This window comes from Diadema setosum, chromosome 7, assembly GCF_964275005.1.
Source record: "Diadema setosum chromosome 7, eeDiaSeto1, whole genome shotgun sequence".
NCBI lineage: Eukaryota > Metazoa > Echinodermata > Echinoidea > Diadematoida > Diadematidae > Diadema > Diadema setosum.
The window spans coordinates 11,270,515-11,288,406 of NC_092691.1; the positions used below are offsets into that span (position 1 = coordinate 11,270,515).

The 17,892-nt window shown below is 38.3% G+C and overlaps 2 protein-coding genes and 1 pseudogene across 2 annotated transcripts; 2 read left to right on the top strand and 1 right to left on the bottom strand.

Moving 5' to 3' along the window:
• Positions 1–1,755: 1,755 nt before the first annotated feature.
• On the top strand, positions 1,756–7,180 carry LOC140230967 (UDP-glucuronosyltransferase 2C1-like). The gene is made up of 2 exons (XM_072311110.1): positions 1,756–1,840; positions 5,365–7,180. Exon 2 carries the CDS (start codon positions 5,403–5,405, stop codon positions 7,044–7,046), a length of 1,644 nt encoding a protein of 547 aa, XP_072167211.1. The 5' UTR covers positions 1,756–1,840; positions 5,365–5,402; the 3' UTR covers positions 7,047–7,180.
• A 3,762-nt stretch (positions 7,181–10,942) lies between these two features.
• On the bottom strand, positions 10,943–11,866 carry LOC140230722 (uncharacterized). The gene has a single exon (XM_072310860.1). The coding sequence runs from the start codon at positions 11,864–11,866 to the stop codon at positions 10,943–10,945; it is 924 nt and encodes a 307-aa protein (XP_072166961.1).
• A 380-nt stretch (positions 11,867–12,246) lies between these two features.
• LOC140230346 (UDP-glucuronosyltransferase 2C1-like) lies at positions 12,247–13,883 on the top strand (annotated as a pseudogene).
• Positions 13,884–17,892: the final 4,009 nt, after the last annotated feature.

Below are 17,892 nucleotides of genomic sequence, written 5' to 3' on the forward strand. Positions count from 1 at the left end.
TTGAATTAATTTGCAGACATTACGTATGTCGGACAACTGCTGCAATGAGTGGACAATATATAGTACTGTACTACTGAAAACCCTCGCATGGACAGATGGGACAACAGCTGTATGCGAACTGAATACCATGCGTACAAAAGGGAAGAAAACAAAAACAACAATAACAGATAATTCCAAAGTCTCAGGGAAAGCGCTGTACATATATTTGGATACATGAATAAATAAACAGATCCTATTATTCAGAAAAGGATGTACTGCATGTCCCACCTCCGCTCCCGATTCAACCCCCCTGGAGTTTTAAACGCACTGGTTGCATGTGTAATTTGTATTGTTTGACAAGGTGGGGGAAAACAGTGGAAATTATAGGCGTTCATGCATAAAAAGAGTAGAAAGAAATGAAACAAACAAAGTGTTTGTTGGGGAGGGTGAAGAGGACGGAGATGGGATAGACGAATATTTCATAGGCAGGTGCTAAAAAAAGAAAACGGCATGTGAAATGCTAGACTGTTTTAAACACTTGCATGCATATGCAATTCAGTTTTTACAAGGTGGGTGAACTTGCGAGGAATTAGAGGTAGACAAACGACCTTCTCGGTCAAGTTTTTATACAGTGTGTCACTTTACGGTGCGTGTGCGATGTAGACGGCCCATATCCAAACTGGAGGGGGGGGGGTAGTGTGGTCAGGGGTTTTCTCCTTTCTTGTCCTTTCTTTCTTTCTTTCTTTCCTTCTTTTTGTTTTGTTCAAGCGGACCACTTGAAGATACAAACAACCAAAAAAAAAAAAAAACTCTACAGGAAAGGAGATTTCTTCAAAATGCTCCAAATGCCCTATATTTGGAATAAAATCCAAATCCATCTAAATAAGTTTGATGAGTTGAATCCCCCCCCCCCTCCACACCACACCCTTGCTTCGTTGGCTTTCATATGTTGAGAGTCTTAACTCCCAGCGAGCGAGTATGCGGACGTGTTACCAGCGCCACTGACAAGAGTTAATCGACCTGTATAAAAACTCTTTCCTCACACTTTTGTCACACACAATATTAATGGTCGCATGCTCCGATTTTGACTTCACAACAAACACAGATGGCCAAGAAAAAAAAAATAAGAGAAAAAGAAACCGATAAAAATGATTCGAAAAAAAAAAATTAATCGAAAATCATGTAGGACCCTGTACGAGTTTTGTCCCGACTGACATCTTATGCTTTATTTTTAGTGTAACCCGCTCAGACCTTGCAAACCCTATACATCTTTCTATACTAGCTTCTAGAACAGCATCCAACACTTTAGTACACCTAAACTTTCCTGGTCGTGCGACATTTAAGTGACCAGCATAAGACCGTAGCTCCATGGTAATCTATATAGACCAGAGGGTTCCACTGTAGATCTGAACACCAAGGACTTTTTGATACCTTCGATCGTAAACATACACTATTTGTTCAACAACAACAACAACAACAGCAACAAATGTCATACACAAAAATACAATTTGTATTCACAGACACAAAGAGCCTAGCTCATACACTGCCCTTCCTTTTCTTACATGATCTTGACCGCTCGTCCACACACTCTCTTTCACACACATTCACAAGCTACTGTAGTACTTGCAAGAGCAATGGTGGATATTAAAAAAAAAAAAACCACTGACTGAATCTGGATGCATAACTAGGTCAACTGCTCTGTATACATAAACTCTGACCCACACCTAGGCCTCCGTGTATTTTTGCACTGAGCGCGCACTTCACACCTGTGATCGCCAACCGGAAGAGATAGAAGCTAACGTGAACCTGACATACAGCTTGTACCATTAAGCATGCAATGCAAAGCTCTCTTCCAATGTTGGTGAGCCTCGACTTGTCTGTTATTGTTATTGTTGTTTTTGTTTAGCGTAGAAGCAGCCTTTATACTGCACACATGCATTCAGAAAGCGCACATCCTGTGCACATCTAGCCTATCACAGTAAGAGTGTCGATCAGTAATGAAATCTAGCTCTATTGGAAAAATAGCATTGGCTGCGAGTCAAACGTCTCCAATGCGCAGTCAATGAACTTGTTCTGGACCACTAAAAGTCGTGTGTGACCTCTGTATCTCATTATCAGGTGCACTGACGATTTCAACCACTAACCGTCATGTAATTACTCTGTAAGGCGCATTTATCCTTTGGACACGCTATGATTATGTACTCAGTGAGTATATGATTTAGACGCGGTGTGTTTTACGAATCGACACCGGTACTACAGTACAATCTCACTGCGATTATGCGAGTGCGCTGAATTGTAAAACAGTGGACGCATGTATGGCGGCTTGGTAGCAAGCGACCGTCAGGTGTATAGGGACTGCACGTTTAACAACGCATCCGGTATAACGCTCCTTCTAGCCACATACATTATTATGCCTGTGCCATATTGGTACGCGAATATTATAAGCGTTGAGAAGATTGTTAACCCCTGACAGTAAGAATACTTGCCCATTAAATGATATACTTTGTTAAAGGCAGACTCATAACAATGCACGCTGTGATCAGTGAAGATAGGGCTATACATGATCATGGGGGATCGACCATCACCTGTCTCTATCAGTTGACAACCTTCCATACTCATTCATTCACTCATTGATTTATTCATTCATTCACTCATTCATTCATTTATTCATTCATTCGTTGGTTTTTATTTCATTCTTCGGATAAAAAGCAAAATATTAACATTCATATTATACACGATACTATGTACCCTACAGATATGACAATGCTTGAAAACTATTTAAAGTACAGATATGACAATGCTTGAAAAACTATTTAAAGGGACGGCATAGTATCGATGGAGCTGAGGATTGGGCTTTTAACTTTCTGCAAGATACCAAGAAAACTATATCTGTACTTATGAAATAATACAGATGATACCATTCTAAGAGGAATTCAAAGTTTATGTGGTGATAATCGGTTTTGGAATGGCTGAGACATCCAAAAACAAAGTAAAAGAAAGCTACATCCATTATAGCATGCATTGAAAATGATTTGCAGCACAAATCAACTCATGTGTATGTGTGTAAATAGATGATTAACAGAAAAATGAGTTAAACATAAAGAGACAAATGATAAAACTTGTTCTTGGTTGTCACTGAATTCAGGAGTCGAATATTGCGTAACGGTGGAGGCAGGGAATTCTGTGATTGGCCCAATACACCGAATTGATTTATTAAGAGAGTGGGGAGTTACTCTAGATTGGTGAAGAAGATGTCTTCATCTGGGTTTCTTGTATATCTCAATGTTCAAAGAAAACATTTCTCTCAAATATTCCAGTATTGTTTTGGAAAATAACGTTGCATGTTCAAACAAACAATTGATTTGTTTATATATATATATAAATTTAGAATGTTTAAAATTATGAAATATGTACACATTTAAATCGGATCGTTTGCTTTTTTTTTTCTACCTGAGTGACATACATGTTCATCCAATAAAAACGGGAAATGGTTCAAAAATAGTTCATAGGCAAGACGGGCGTCGTTCAACTCAACCATATCTGACCAGTCAGTTTTTGAAAAATCACCCATCAGTAACGTTAATGAAAAAGATGTTATTTTACGGTATATATAATGCATTATAATTTTTACTATTCAAACTCGTAAGAGCTTCAGAAGAAACAGAAAAATATTGATAAAGGTCAGATAAATCTGAGAGAAGGATACCAGAAGTGATACGATGGTCAGAAGATGGTAAGATATCATCTATAGCTGATGTAGAACATACATGTACATAGATACACGTACACACATACACACATACACACATACACATATACATAGAGTAGCTGATGTAGAACATACACGATTCGGTTTGCATATCAGGTGGGAAAACCTCATGAAGAAGATGATAATTTTCAACGTGATTCTGGGCAACACTGCTTTGTGTACTGCAATAAATCAAGGTTCAAGTCTCACATAATAAGGCATGATTTTCGACATTTTATTTAGAGTATTAAAATCATTAACCCTTAAAGAGGGTTTGCGATATAAAATTCCAACTATTATCTTGTTCTTAATTGCATCCGTGGTTTCAATGAAAAGAAATTCTTCACCATTAATGGACAATCCAACATTTGGTAAGATTTGGACAGTGAAGTTTTCTCTCACATAATGCTACTGCTCCACCTCGACCGTCAATACAATTTACTTCATTTCATTTCACTTATTAAATTTCCACACAAATCATACAGTGCTGTGTTTACAACATCCATCCATGACAATGTGATGTAAAGTAGCACATAAATTATAAGCTGTACGTGCAGTATGTACTAATCAGCATTTAGGCTACATGGCACAAACTCAATAGAAATCATTCTCAAGTAGTACATTACATTCATGACGGATGAATAAAACTATATGTGGTGTGAACCTACATAGAAGCAGATGCTTGCGAGAGTAGGTTTCCCGAAAGAAAGTCAAACACAGGCTGTTGCACACACACACACACACACACACACAACAAACCCAGAGAAGATAATGAGAAAGAAGAAGAGGAGAAAACACCAACAAGACCGTCATAGGGACAGTATCAATGACGGTCCCTGCAGCTGTAAGAGGAAAGAAATATCATGAATATGAAAGAAAATATTTGAAAATGAAAACATGTGGACCTGTTCTGCAATCATGCAGAATAATCTTAAAACTTTTATTATTTTATTATTATTATCAACTTCTAATTCATTGTTATCCCTTCTAATGAAAATGACTCGAAGTTCTATTCTTCCATGTCTTAGTCACTCCTACAACGGAAAAAAAATGTATGCTATATAATTATATGACATTCGGATTTTTTTTTTTCATTCTATCTAATACAAGTAAAAGCATGTTCTCATACTATCATATCAGAGTTAACATTCGGTTTTGTTTGTTTTGGGTGGTTTAAGGCAAGTTTTATATCTATACAGCTGAAATATGAGATTTTTGTCATTTCCGTATTTGAAATTAATAAGAAATTGTGAGAGCATGACATCAACTCATTCATTTGATTATTCATTAGAGACTGGTCAAGAAATGTATTCCGAAAAAATGTGACATTTCAAAATGTCATATCTTTCTTATTTCATATCTGTTTTTTTTTTTTGTCATTTTTGTATCTTTCTTTCGGGATTAGTTTTCTCTTTCTTTTGACGTTTATTTTTGGGGTGGATTTCCCTTGTAATGCCTCCTTAAAAACGTAATTTTGAGTGTATTTCGCATGATCTAGTAAAAAGAAATTACACAGGGATCATGGGGATAGAAGGAGTTTCAATTTTCCTTTATACCTGAAAGTGATGAGGTCTTGTGTGATATCACCATGTTTCTCCATGTGGCTTCATTGAACTGTATAATATCTTTTCGTACAGGTGTTCGTTTTCCGGCATTTGATACACTCCGTCTGATCATGGCCGAAAGTCTCTTAACGCGAGTTTTCAAAGTTTGCATCTGCTGCACATTGATCCTTCTGTGTCTGGAAAGAAGTGGTACTGATGCAGCCAACATATTGATGATTGGGAACTACGGAAAAGGCAGTCATTTTTTAGCCCTGGTACCTGTCGGCAGAAGCCTTCTAAAACAAGGCCACAACGTGACCTTTCTAATCAGCGAAGAATATTCTTTCCGAGCCCAGGATGCCAAGTATTCGGAACTCTTTAAATTCGAAATTTTTCACAACAGTGATCCCGATTACAGTGTCAAGGAGTTCTTTCAGAAATTAGAAGAACTGGGATTTAGTGAGTCGGGAAGCCTCTTACAGTTCTATAAGCTCTTTTCTACCTTCTCGAGGGCCATAGTGAAGACTTGTGACTCTGTTTTGGAAGACGAGGCCATGATGAAACGCTTTGAAACGCTGGATGCTATCGTGGCCGACATCGGCTGGCCTTGCAGTCTCGCCATTAAAGCATATCTCAGAAGCCGTTCCAGGAACGATCCACGCCTCATTTTGACGTCACCCACCACAGTAAACAACGCTCCTTTCGACATCTTAGGGTCTCCCTACAACCCAGCTTACCAACCATTCACAATGACGGGTTTCACATCATCAATGAGTTTTACCCAGAGACTCATCAACACACTGTCCTTGTTTTCAATGCGAGTATTTGTTTCCCTCATGGGTTCAGAGTTCCAGAGTGTTCTTGATAAGCACAATTTAAGCAGTTATTTGGGAGGCAGCGACCGTATGGCATCATGGCGCAATATGACAGATTTGTTTCTAATCAGTTGCGACTTCGCTATGGAATTCCCCTTTCCACTGACTCCCAACATCATTCCAGTAGGTGGACTGACGGCCGGACCGGCAAAAGACGTGGGTAAGGATCTCAACGATTTTATGGAAAGTTCAGGTGAACATGGGGTTGTTATTTTCACATTGGGATCATACTTTGCATCCTACACTTCCGTTAGACCTGACGTTCTGAAGATATTTCTCGACGCACTCGCACGAATTCCCCAGAAAGTCATTATTCAACTCAAAGATACGCCCTCAATTCCCTTGCCGCCAAACGTGAAGGCGATGCCATGGCTACCTCAAAACGACCTGTTAGGTCACCCGAAAACAAGGCTGTTCATTTATCACGGAGGTAACAATGGTTTTCACGAGGCATTGTACCATGGAGTTCCGGTGATCGTAATACCATTTTTCGGGGATCATGTAGATATTATGGTTCGCGTGACGTCACGTGGTATGGGCCTGGGCATTGACAGAGCACACCTAAGTGTTGACTATGTATACCGACAGATGAACGAGGTATTAACGAATCAAACATATCGCGACAGAGCTAAGCAACTTTCAGCTATCTTTAAGGATCGCCCAATGACACCAGCAGATCGCGCAGCCTTCTGGATCAATCACGTGATCAACCATGGCGGAGATTACATGCGATCACCAGCCAATGACCTCCCCTTTGTCCAATATCATCTTTTGGACGTATTTTCTTTTCTCCTAGGCATCGTGTGCTTGACGGTGTATTTGTCGTATAAATTTCTGAAACTGTTCATTCGTTGCTGTGTATACGTCTTGAACTCCCTTGTCAAGGTAAAGCGTGACTGAAAGGCACTGTACAGTACTGGTTGAGGTGGGGATTCATGTTTTGAACATTCCTAAGTGAGATAATGAGAAACCTCATGAAAAATGAAAGAGGGTGTAATTTTAAGAAGGATTCAACGTTTTCTTGATGAAAAATGGTTTTCAAATGGCTGAGATATCCAAAAAAAAGTGATAATAATAAAAGGCAACAGGCCACGCCTTTTGCTAGAATCTCTTTGTTTCACCTTGTTTGTGAATATCTCATCCATTTCAAAACCAATTTTCATCAAATAAACTTTTGATACCCCTTAGAATTGCATGCTCTTTGACATCTCGTAGAGTGGTTTCTGAATATCTCGAAAAACTTTAAAAGCTAAATCCTCTCCTCAACCAGAACTGAGCACACCCTTGAAGCATGTAGTAGTACATGATTGTATAATGTGTTAGTGAGACTGAAGGGTGTAGAGTATAGTGTTTGCTAAAATAAGTAGTGGGGCATAGGGTTATAGTCAATTAAGAGATACTGAAATATACATGGTAGAGATGAAAATAGAGAACTACGTCTCAAGTACAAAGAAGAAGAAAACATATGCAAGAGTGTCAGGTGACTTTATCTATTCAATTTACCAACATATAGTGCATAGCTGTAGAATTAGTTAATCTATTCTTAGCTATCAAAAGTGAAATAAAATAACTCATACGTTAAAACTATGTTGTGCGGATGACCGTCCGACTCGTCACAGAGAGATACATGCAATGCATTGCAAAATAATGTCTCGTTCACATAATTAAGATGCATAAGGATATTATGTATTTACATATAGAAAGCTAGCAAAAGCTACAGGTGAAGCCCAGTATAATATTATCGGCGACCAAGTTTGTTTTTTTTTTCCTCTTATATTCGCCATATGATTAGATTTACATAAAGATACATGAAAGAATAATGACAATATTGGCACAGATCCACCTTTCGGTGCTCATGATGCTCCAAGAAAAACACGTGAACAAACATGGATGGAGCGCTGGAGGGAAAAAAATAGAAAAACTGACAAGGAATAGAGAGAAGGAACACACCCATAATCAGAGTATATTTCAGTCATGTGATTGTAAATGCCAGAGGAATAGCATGAATAAAGGTTTTCAGTTTGGATTTGAATGTTTTGTGTGCAGGAAAGTTGACGCAATCAAAGTAATGTAGGCCTAAGTAAATGCTTCAGAATTTTGTTCATATGACTGAAAAGCACGTCTTTACACAAAAGTACAGTACATGACAATTGCCACGTGTATAAATTCGGGATATAGACCTACAATACATGTTATCAATGCATAACGACAATATTAACAATGCAATGAAAGGATAATACAGACGTACTAGAAATTTTTGTTTATCGGATTTGACAGTTCGTTGGAAACTTGAAATTGAAATGAAATTCTGTCACTATATAAGAACAAAGAGCATGCAATGTGCACATTATTCAGACACCATGTGAATAGTTTGATGTCAGCTCTGAAACTGTATGGTGCCTTTGAGAATAAATTAAAACTTTGACTGCATGTATACTGGTATACCTGTTATATTCTTTTCGCTAATTGTGTGTTGTTATTCCATGGTTAGACTTTTTAAATATACGTAATGTACATACTGTAATATAGCACGGACGTATGCTGTGTCTGGTCTTGAGGGGATGGTTCAGGGATTTTTTTTTTTTTTTTTTTTTTTTTTTTTTTGGGGGGGGGGTTCCACCAGACAGTGTTATAGGCAGCGGGGGGGGGGGGGGGGGGTGTTCGTCGGAGCCCCCTGACTCCAATACGGCGCTGTTTGCCTCCCCCCCCCCCCCGAAAAAATAATAATAAAGGAAAGCCGTAGTAGGGTCCGCTTGAGCGACAACAACAACGCATCATATAGGAGAAAACTTCCCAAAATACGACCTCTCTCTCTCTCTCTCTCTCTCTCTCTCTCTCTATATATATATATATATATATATATATATATATATATATATATATATGTTGATAAGGTAGTCCACGTGTTGGCAAGATAAAAAGATATATATATACATATATAGATATATGCCGTATCTTAACATGATATCCAAATCCATACAAATAACATTGATGAGTTGAAATCCCCCTCCCCCCCCCCACGCACACACACTCACACAATTCTACTTCCTTGGCTTTTATTGAGAGTCTTAACCCCGAGCGCGAGTGTATGTGGACATGTTATCAGCGCCACTTACAGAGTTAATCGTGCTGTATAAAAACTCTTTCACAAGATGATTTTTACAATCATAATGTTTTCTGATTTGTGGTTTTTTTTAATGTATAATATTGCAGTTTATTATGGTTTTCCTTGACCCCTCGGTAAAACAGCGGTGTCTTGTAGTCATAACTGAGCAGGGCAGTCCAGCCATATTGGACTGCGCCCTGCTCAGCTATGCCTGTCACTCCTTTGTAGGCCAGTTGATAGGCCTACTGTTTGATTATCGTTTGTGTATTATCATGCTGATCTTATGCGGAAAATAAGTACAATCTAATTCGACACAATCTAAAGCTCGCTGATATACCATTGAAGATCGAGTGCTCTGATGTCACTTTAAGAAGAAAATGGCCAAGAAAAAAATTAATCAAAAGAAAAAGTAAAAAAAAAAAAAATCATGCATATTTTATTACGACTAACATCGGGATTTCCCTCAGTGTGATCTGCTCTGACTTCATTCATTTCATTTTATTTCATTTTCGACAAAAGTATACAATATGACATTAGCATATAAACGAAATAAAGTACAGCATGACTTTGGCATATTCAAGTGTTTGTACACTCAAGTGAGATTCAAATGCAGATCATTTGTTTTTTTTTACAATGAAACAAAAATACTTTTAAGTAATTGAAATGCATGGGCAAACTGTTATAACTGTATTGTAACAAAGAAAAGATATCGGAAATGAAGGGGACTGATAGAAAGCCTATTATAGCTTGTAGAATGCAGTCCCCTCGTGAAAAAAAAAGTAGTAATAATCAAACGAAAGGATAAGACACATTGCTTGGGAAACAAAGGGAATATGAAACAAATCATACGCACACAAACGCACACACAGATAGAAACGAAGCAGCTCTCTTACATACGCGCGTGGAAAGAATAAACAGGAGGTCAGACCGTTTGGTCAGGACTTTGCAGACCCTATCCATTTCTAGAAACTTCTACAACAGCATCCAGCACTTCAGTAGGCCTAAACTTTCCTAGTCGTTGGAATCTATGTTCAGAATATTGCTCCATGCATGGTAATCTTAACCATCGAACTCCACTGTTTGAACACGGAGGACTTTGATCGTAACATATTTATTAAGAAAAAAAAATGTACCTCAAAATGTACTTTGTATTCATGGACACAAGAGCCGAGCTGCTATAATCAATGACTTGCTCTTTTCAGGTCACTCCTCTTTTTTTCACTAACTTGTCCAAACTTTTTTTCAGCTGACACGATCACAAGTTTCTCGCAGGGGCAGTATAGTGGAATATGAAAAATGCATTCTGATTGCATCCGGAAGTATTAGAGGGTAAAGAACCTTGGTATGCATAGACTCTGACCCACTGGTCTCCGTTTATTTATTTATTTATTTTTTTTTTTGTTGTTGCACTGAGCGCACTCTACACCTGTGATCACCAACTGGAAGAGATAAAAGCTAAGTCTACCCTGTTATACAGCTTGTACCATTGTTACAAACTGCTCTCCAAACGTAGGCGAGTCTCAACTTGTTTGTCATAGTTTTGTTTTTCTTCTTCTTCTTCCATGACTAGTACAGTCCACTAAATGTGTATCAGCGTAATAGTGTGTGGGCAGGTGTGGTGTGCAGGCATATACAGTGTCATTAAAATGTCTACAAAATCACTATGTGCAGCTAAAAGCACCCCCGGTTGTTAACGCAGTTGTATGTCCTGCACCCTCTTTTTGAAGAGATCTAGAGAGGTGCAGTTGACAGCATCCAGAGGAAGGCTGTTCCACAATCGGATGGCATCTGGGAAGAATGATGATTGGTAACATGATGTTCTTGTGTGAGGGACAATAAGTTTCAGGGTATGTCCACGATGCAAGTACGGAGATGGTGCAGGTACTGTATAAGTCTGTGGGATGTCCACTGGGGAGTTCATGACCCTGTACATCATTACTGCCTTCAGCTGGGCTCTGCGTTCTTGAAGTGTTTGCCAATACAGCTGGTGAATCATTGGCGTAACACTACTTGTCCATCGATAATCGCTAAGGACAAAACGTCGCTGGACTTTCTCTATATAGTTTGGTGATGTTCTCCTGTGTAGAGGGGTCCCAGACAGTACAGACATATTCCAGGATAGGGTGCAACAGAGTGTGTAGCACAGGATTTTTGTTTTCCTTGGGCAGGCGTTGATGTTCCTTTTGAGGAAAGCTGATGTTGAGTTTGCTTTCTTGCTTAAGGTATCAACATGATGGTTCCAGCTGAGGTTTTTGGTTAGGTGGACTCCAAGGTACTTTGCAGTATCTGCCCTCAAAAGTGTCTGCCCATGGAGGCAGTAGGGCTGAGTGATAGGCTTCTGTTTCTTGGTTACAGTGAGAACCTGACACTTTGGGGGATTAAGCTTCATAATCCAATCCTGTTCCCATTGCTGCAAAGCATTTAGGTCTTGCTGCAGTGCAGAAGAATCCTGTTCTGAGGTGATTTTGCGATACAGCATGCAGTCATCCGCAAACAGACGTACTCTCGTATCAGAAGTCAAGTACTCCGGCAAATCATTGATGTTTTGTTTTTGTTTAGCATAAAAGTCGACGTTATAAAACACAGGTGCATTCAGAAGATGCACATCCTGCATCGTAGACCTGCAGCTTGTAGGCCCCTACAATGTTTGAGTGTCAGTAGATCATCATGAAGCGCAGCTGTTTGTCGAACCCATAAATAATGCCCTATCATCGACTTTGTTCTGAGCCAGCATTAAAAATTGTGTATGACACCTGTTTATCTAATACCATTATCAGGCACACATATGCCCTTTATTCTCCTTTGTGAAAGAAATGTTTCTCCGGGTTGGCATGAATTTTAGATTTCCTTTATACCTGAAAGGGATGAGGTCTGGTGTGATATCACCATGTTTCTCCATGGGGCTTCATTAAATACTGTGGTATCAGTAACTGTAGTATTGCTTTTCACATAGGTGCTTATTTTTCGGTATTTGGTACACTCCGTCTGCTGATCATGGCAGAAAGTCTCTTAACGCGAGTTTTCAAAGTTTGCGTCTGCTTCGCACTGATCCTTTGTCTGGAAAGAAGTGGTACTGATGCAGCCAACATATTGATGATTGGGAACTACGGAAAAGGCAGTCACTTTTTAGCCCTGGTACCTGTCGGCAGAAGCCTTCTAAAGCAAGGCCACAATGTGACCTTTCTAATCAGCGAAGAATATTCTTTCCGAGCCCAGGATGCCAAGTATTCGAAACTCATTAAATTCGAAATTTTTCACAACAATGATCCCGATTACAGTGTCAAGGAGTTATTTCAGACGGTAGAGGAACTGGGATTTAGTGAGTCGGGAAGCCTCTTACAGTTCTACAAGCTCTTCTCCACCTACACACGGGCGATAGTTAAGACGTGTGACTCCGTTTTGGAAGACAAGGCCATGATGAAACGCTTTGAAACCCTGGATGCTATCGTGGCCGACATTGCCTGGCCGTCCAGTCTCGCCATTAAAGGGTATCTCAGAAGCCGTTCGAGGGACGACCCACGCCTCATTTTGACGTCACCGACAACGGTAAACAACGAAGCTTTCGACACCTTAGGATCTCCCTACAGCCCAGCTTACCAACCATTCACAATGACGGGTTACACGTCATCAATGAGTTTTACCCAGAGAGTCATCAACACGCTGTCCTTGTTTTCAATGCGAGTGTTTAATTTTTCACGCATTCAGAGTTTCAGAGTATTTTTTATAAGCACAATTTGAGCAGTTACATGGGAGGAAGCGACCCTATGGCATCATAGCGCAATATGACGGATTTGTTTTTAATCAGTTGCGACTTCGCTATGGAATTTCCCTTTCCACTGACGCCCAACATCATTCCAGTAGGTGGACTGACGACCGGACCAGCAAAAGACGTGGGTAAGGATCTCAACGTCTTCATGGAAAGTTCGGGTGAACATGGGGTTGTTGTTTTCACATTAGGATCATACTTTGCATCCTACACTTCCGTTAGACCTGACGTTCTGAAGATATTTCTCGACGCACTCGCACGAATTCCCCAGAAAGTCATTATTCAACTCAAAGATATGCCCTCGCTTCCCTAGCCGCCAAACGTGAAGGCGTTGCCATGGCTACCTCAAAACGACCTGTTAGGCCACCCGAAAGCAAGGTTTTTCATGTATCACGGGGGTAACAATGGTTTTCACGAGGCCTTGTACCATGGCGTTCCGCTGATCGTTATCCCATTTTTCGCAGATCAAGTTGATATGGTTCGCGTGACGTCACGTGGTATGGGCCTGGGTATTGACAGAGCACACCTAAGCGTTGACTATGTATACCGACAGATGAATGAGGTATTAACGAGTCAAACATATCGCGACAGAGCTAAGCAACTGTCAGCTATCTTTAAGGATCGTCCGATGACACCAGCAGATCGCGCATCCTTCTGGATCAATCACGTGATCAAACATGGCGGAGATTACATGCGATCACCAGTCAATGACCTCTCCTTTGTTCAATGTCATCTTTTAGATGTATTTTCTTTTCTCCTAGGCATCGTGTGCTTGACGATGTAATTGTCGTTTAAATTTCTGAAACTGTTCATTCGTTGCTGTGTATACGTCTTGAACTCCCTTGTCAAGGTAAAGCGTGACTGAGATTGAAGCACGTAGTATATATGAGTGTTCATTAAAATAAACCCTCAGAGATGTAGTATCCGAATGATAGATACTGAAATATAACACGCCCAACTAGAAAGATGAAAATTAAGAATGATGTAACAAGTCAAAAGAAGATGGGTGATATTTGTGATTATGCAAGAGCCTCCCTAAGCGGTTATCTTATCAATTTAACTCACCCATTATGAAAAGTGCAAAAAAAGTGCAAATAAAAGGACTCACATGCTAATGATCGCCAAAAAAAAAAAAAAAAAAAAATTATGTTTGATGTGGATTTGGCCAGAATTCTACCCCTTGCGATCAAAACAAGGTTTGTTTTTTATGTTAAGTATTCTTCTTTTTTTTTGTCAATGGGATTGTATAACATGCAACTCCCAGACTGTCTCTTGGTATAAGCAAATTTTGCTAACGGCATCAAATTTGATAGCTTTTCTTCTATTCTTTTATGTACGTTATACCTATGTATTTAGCTTGGCTTCATTAGCATTTCTCAACAGAATTTTATTGTTACCTACAGGAAAAAAAAATTGTCTTAGAATAATCAATCATAATAACTTATCTCTATTTACACACACTTTCATGATTTGTTTATTCAGAATGAACTCCTCAAAATCACCGATATATACCAGATGCAACTCGTCATTCATATACAACTTTCATAACAATCTTCCGTCAGTACTTAAAACAATGCTTGTTTTTGATAACACAATACATAAGTACCCCTCAAGACAGTCTAGCTGGATTTTTTTTTTTTTTTTTTTAGCCCCAAATACTTTTGTTTAATGTTGACCCAAAGTGTAGAATTTCCTTCCTGCTGAAATGAAAAATTAAGTTAGTTGGCACGATCGATTTTAAGTTCGGATTCGCATGGATTTTTCTGTGTGTGTGCTCGTGTCTGTGTATGTGTTTGGTTGAATGTCATGTGCGTGTGTGTGTGTGCGTGTAACTTGTTAATTGTAAAACTCTTTTCTTTTTTTTTTTTGCAAGTTGCCTCCATATTCCTTACTAGCTAGCGCTATTTCAACTTAAGGTACGCTTCATTATTAACATATATGAATACCTGAATAAAAGAACGACCCAAGTCCATTAGAGAAAATTTAGGAAAAATAGAAATGAATAAATAACTTCCTACTTCTTTTTGTGTTTTCAGTTATTGGGATGTTATTCATACAAATTTGAATACAAAACAGTCACTTGAATGATTGTATGTATTTGCATGACCACGTTAATGGTTTCCAAAGGCAATAGCCAAATTTGGAATTGGGTCGTTCTTATATTCATAATGTTATATATATATATCATTTGCATGTGTGTGTGCGTGTTTGTATATTATACATAACAGCTCTCAAAGACTTAAGGGTTAGCCTGATCTTAGCCCGGAGCACTGAAAAGTGGACCTGTGCGCTGTATAGATAGCCACTATCATTACTATTATTATTATTAATGTTATTATTATCATTACTATAATTATTGTTATTATTATCATTATCATCATCATTATCATTACTATCATGAACAGCTACACCGATATCACTATGTCTTCTCATCCAGGGCCCGTCAAAGTTAAAGCAAGGCATAGTTTTCTGTATGATTTGCTTAAGTTTGGTGCTTACCAGATATTCTTCAACATACAATGTAGTTCAGTTGAAATAGACAATCACTGACAGAAATAATTCCAGATTGTGCCCAATGAGGACATTGCTTGTTTGAAAATGTGAAACGTTCATGTGTTGATTTTGGACTGTGGTAATTTATGTGTCAAGTCATTTCAAAGAACTCATTAAATACAATTTTGATGTATAAATTTTGTCCCGGCCTGCGGAGGGGATACCCCGTTCCTTACGAGCCCCACCCCTCATTTCGTTTCGACACCCCGTTGGGGTCTCTCGACAGCGATCACCCCTGATTCGGTACACACAGTGACTACTTTGTACTAAAAAGGGTTCCTGAACTTCAAATAATTGTGATCCTTGTACAGGGGTTAAGAAAACACACACACACACACACTTTTATGGTATTCTTTATTTGAATTTCATTCAATATCAGGCTCATTTTCACAATGAAACTAGTATAAACAAAAATAAGCAGCTGTATTCTTCTCACTTGTGCTGCTGGATCCCATTTTTTTTTTAACGGCAATAAAATGATTTATGCAAATCATACCGTGTACACAAAATTGATATAAACTACTGCATAAATCGCATAATACAAAAAAAGCTATCTTGATCAATCTAATCAATATGTCCTTCATTACACACATCACACACTTGTGAATACAGCATTTCACCAAAACCTGCAGTAAACTAAAATCTCACAATTAGGCCTAAATTACTCGGACGTAATTCATCATCTTTCTAACCTATCACCTTTCCCTACCATATCTAATTTTGTTATGCAAAGCAGAATAAAAACATGCGCGTATTCTTACAGCATTTACCAAGCGTAAGGGTCCCACAAATCCGCTTTGCTTTTTAAAGGGATCATCCATTTCCATTCCCATCCTTAACTTTATGCATATGTATGTATCTAAAAAATACAATTGTTTTCTTCATTTGTCACTCACTTTCACATGTGTTTTGTCAATTTACAATTTTTGCAATTATTACAATTATGTTCTGCTTATACACTGTGTATAATTGCTGCTTATTTGATGAAAATGACAATAAATTTGAACTTTGAACTTTGAAAACAGACGGGATTCCTACATAACCATCCTGGCTAACGAATCGTTACCCTACTTCTTTGTAACTACAACTACCCAACCCAATCCAAACACGCACTTCTCTACATCTATACACACATCAAACCTACCCCTGTTCACCCCCAGCATCACTCACCAAACAAATTTGACTCTCCTCCAAGAAAACCAAACCTCAACACACATAAACACACAACCCATCCCAGAAAATTTGATATCTTACCAGAAAACTTCAGCTTCATAGAGTAAGTTGATATATCAATATGCTGAAATCTTACCCTGCCTGTGGCCTCTTTCTAACTATCTGGAAAATATAATACACCCTTTCATTTAGAGGGATGGCATAGTTTTGGTTCAGATGGAGATTCAGGTGTGAACTTTTTGGAAGATACTTGGAAAATATTTATATGAGTTATGAAAGAGCATATAGTTCAAAGTGCTATTAAAAATATATTTGATAAAAATCAGTTTTGAAATTTCTGAGATATCCCCAAACAAAGTTTTCCTAATAAAGGGTGAGACCCATTTTTTATTAGGATGGCTTTGTTATACTATTTCTGCATATTTTAGCCATTTCAAACCCGATTTTCATCAAGTAAACTATGAATTCCTCTACAGTAACATGCTCTAAAATTTCATAATGTGGTTTGTAAGTATCTTGCAAAAAGTTAAAAGCTACTTCCTCATCTTACTATAGGATTCCTTTAATGCCTACATTTTGAAAATGCTCAACAGGTTAAATAAAAACCTTTTTGTAAGATATGGTGTACATTATAAATACCCTTCTCATATAAATCATAATCAAAGATAGCCTTCCCCTTATACACAAACATTTTTTTTTTATATTATTAAACACCACTGGGTTCATCACATCATCCTCAAAACTCCTACATTTATCTATTAGCGTCAATCTTGACCACTCATCATGCTCATAATCACATGAAAAGATTATAAATCTTCCTCCTACTAATCGAAAACAGTAATCTAAATACATTTTTCGTCCAGATTTCTTCCCACCGTACAATAAACTTTTTCAACGACATAATACGATGCGTTTCAACAAACGTCTTAAAATTCATCATTCGCAATCCCCATCAGCATAATCCTGACACATAATCTTACTTTAACATGGTCTTTAAATTCCACTATGATTCCAAAATTATCTTATCCAATTCTGAAAGTATCCACTGAGGAAGCTCTATAAATGATAAAACATAATTTAACCTTGATAATGCATACATTTTGAACAGATGGATTTTACCCATGAGTGTTAAGTCATGCTGTTTACAC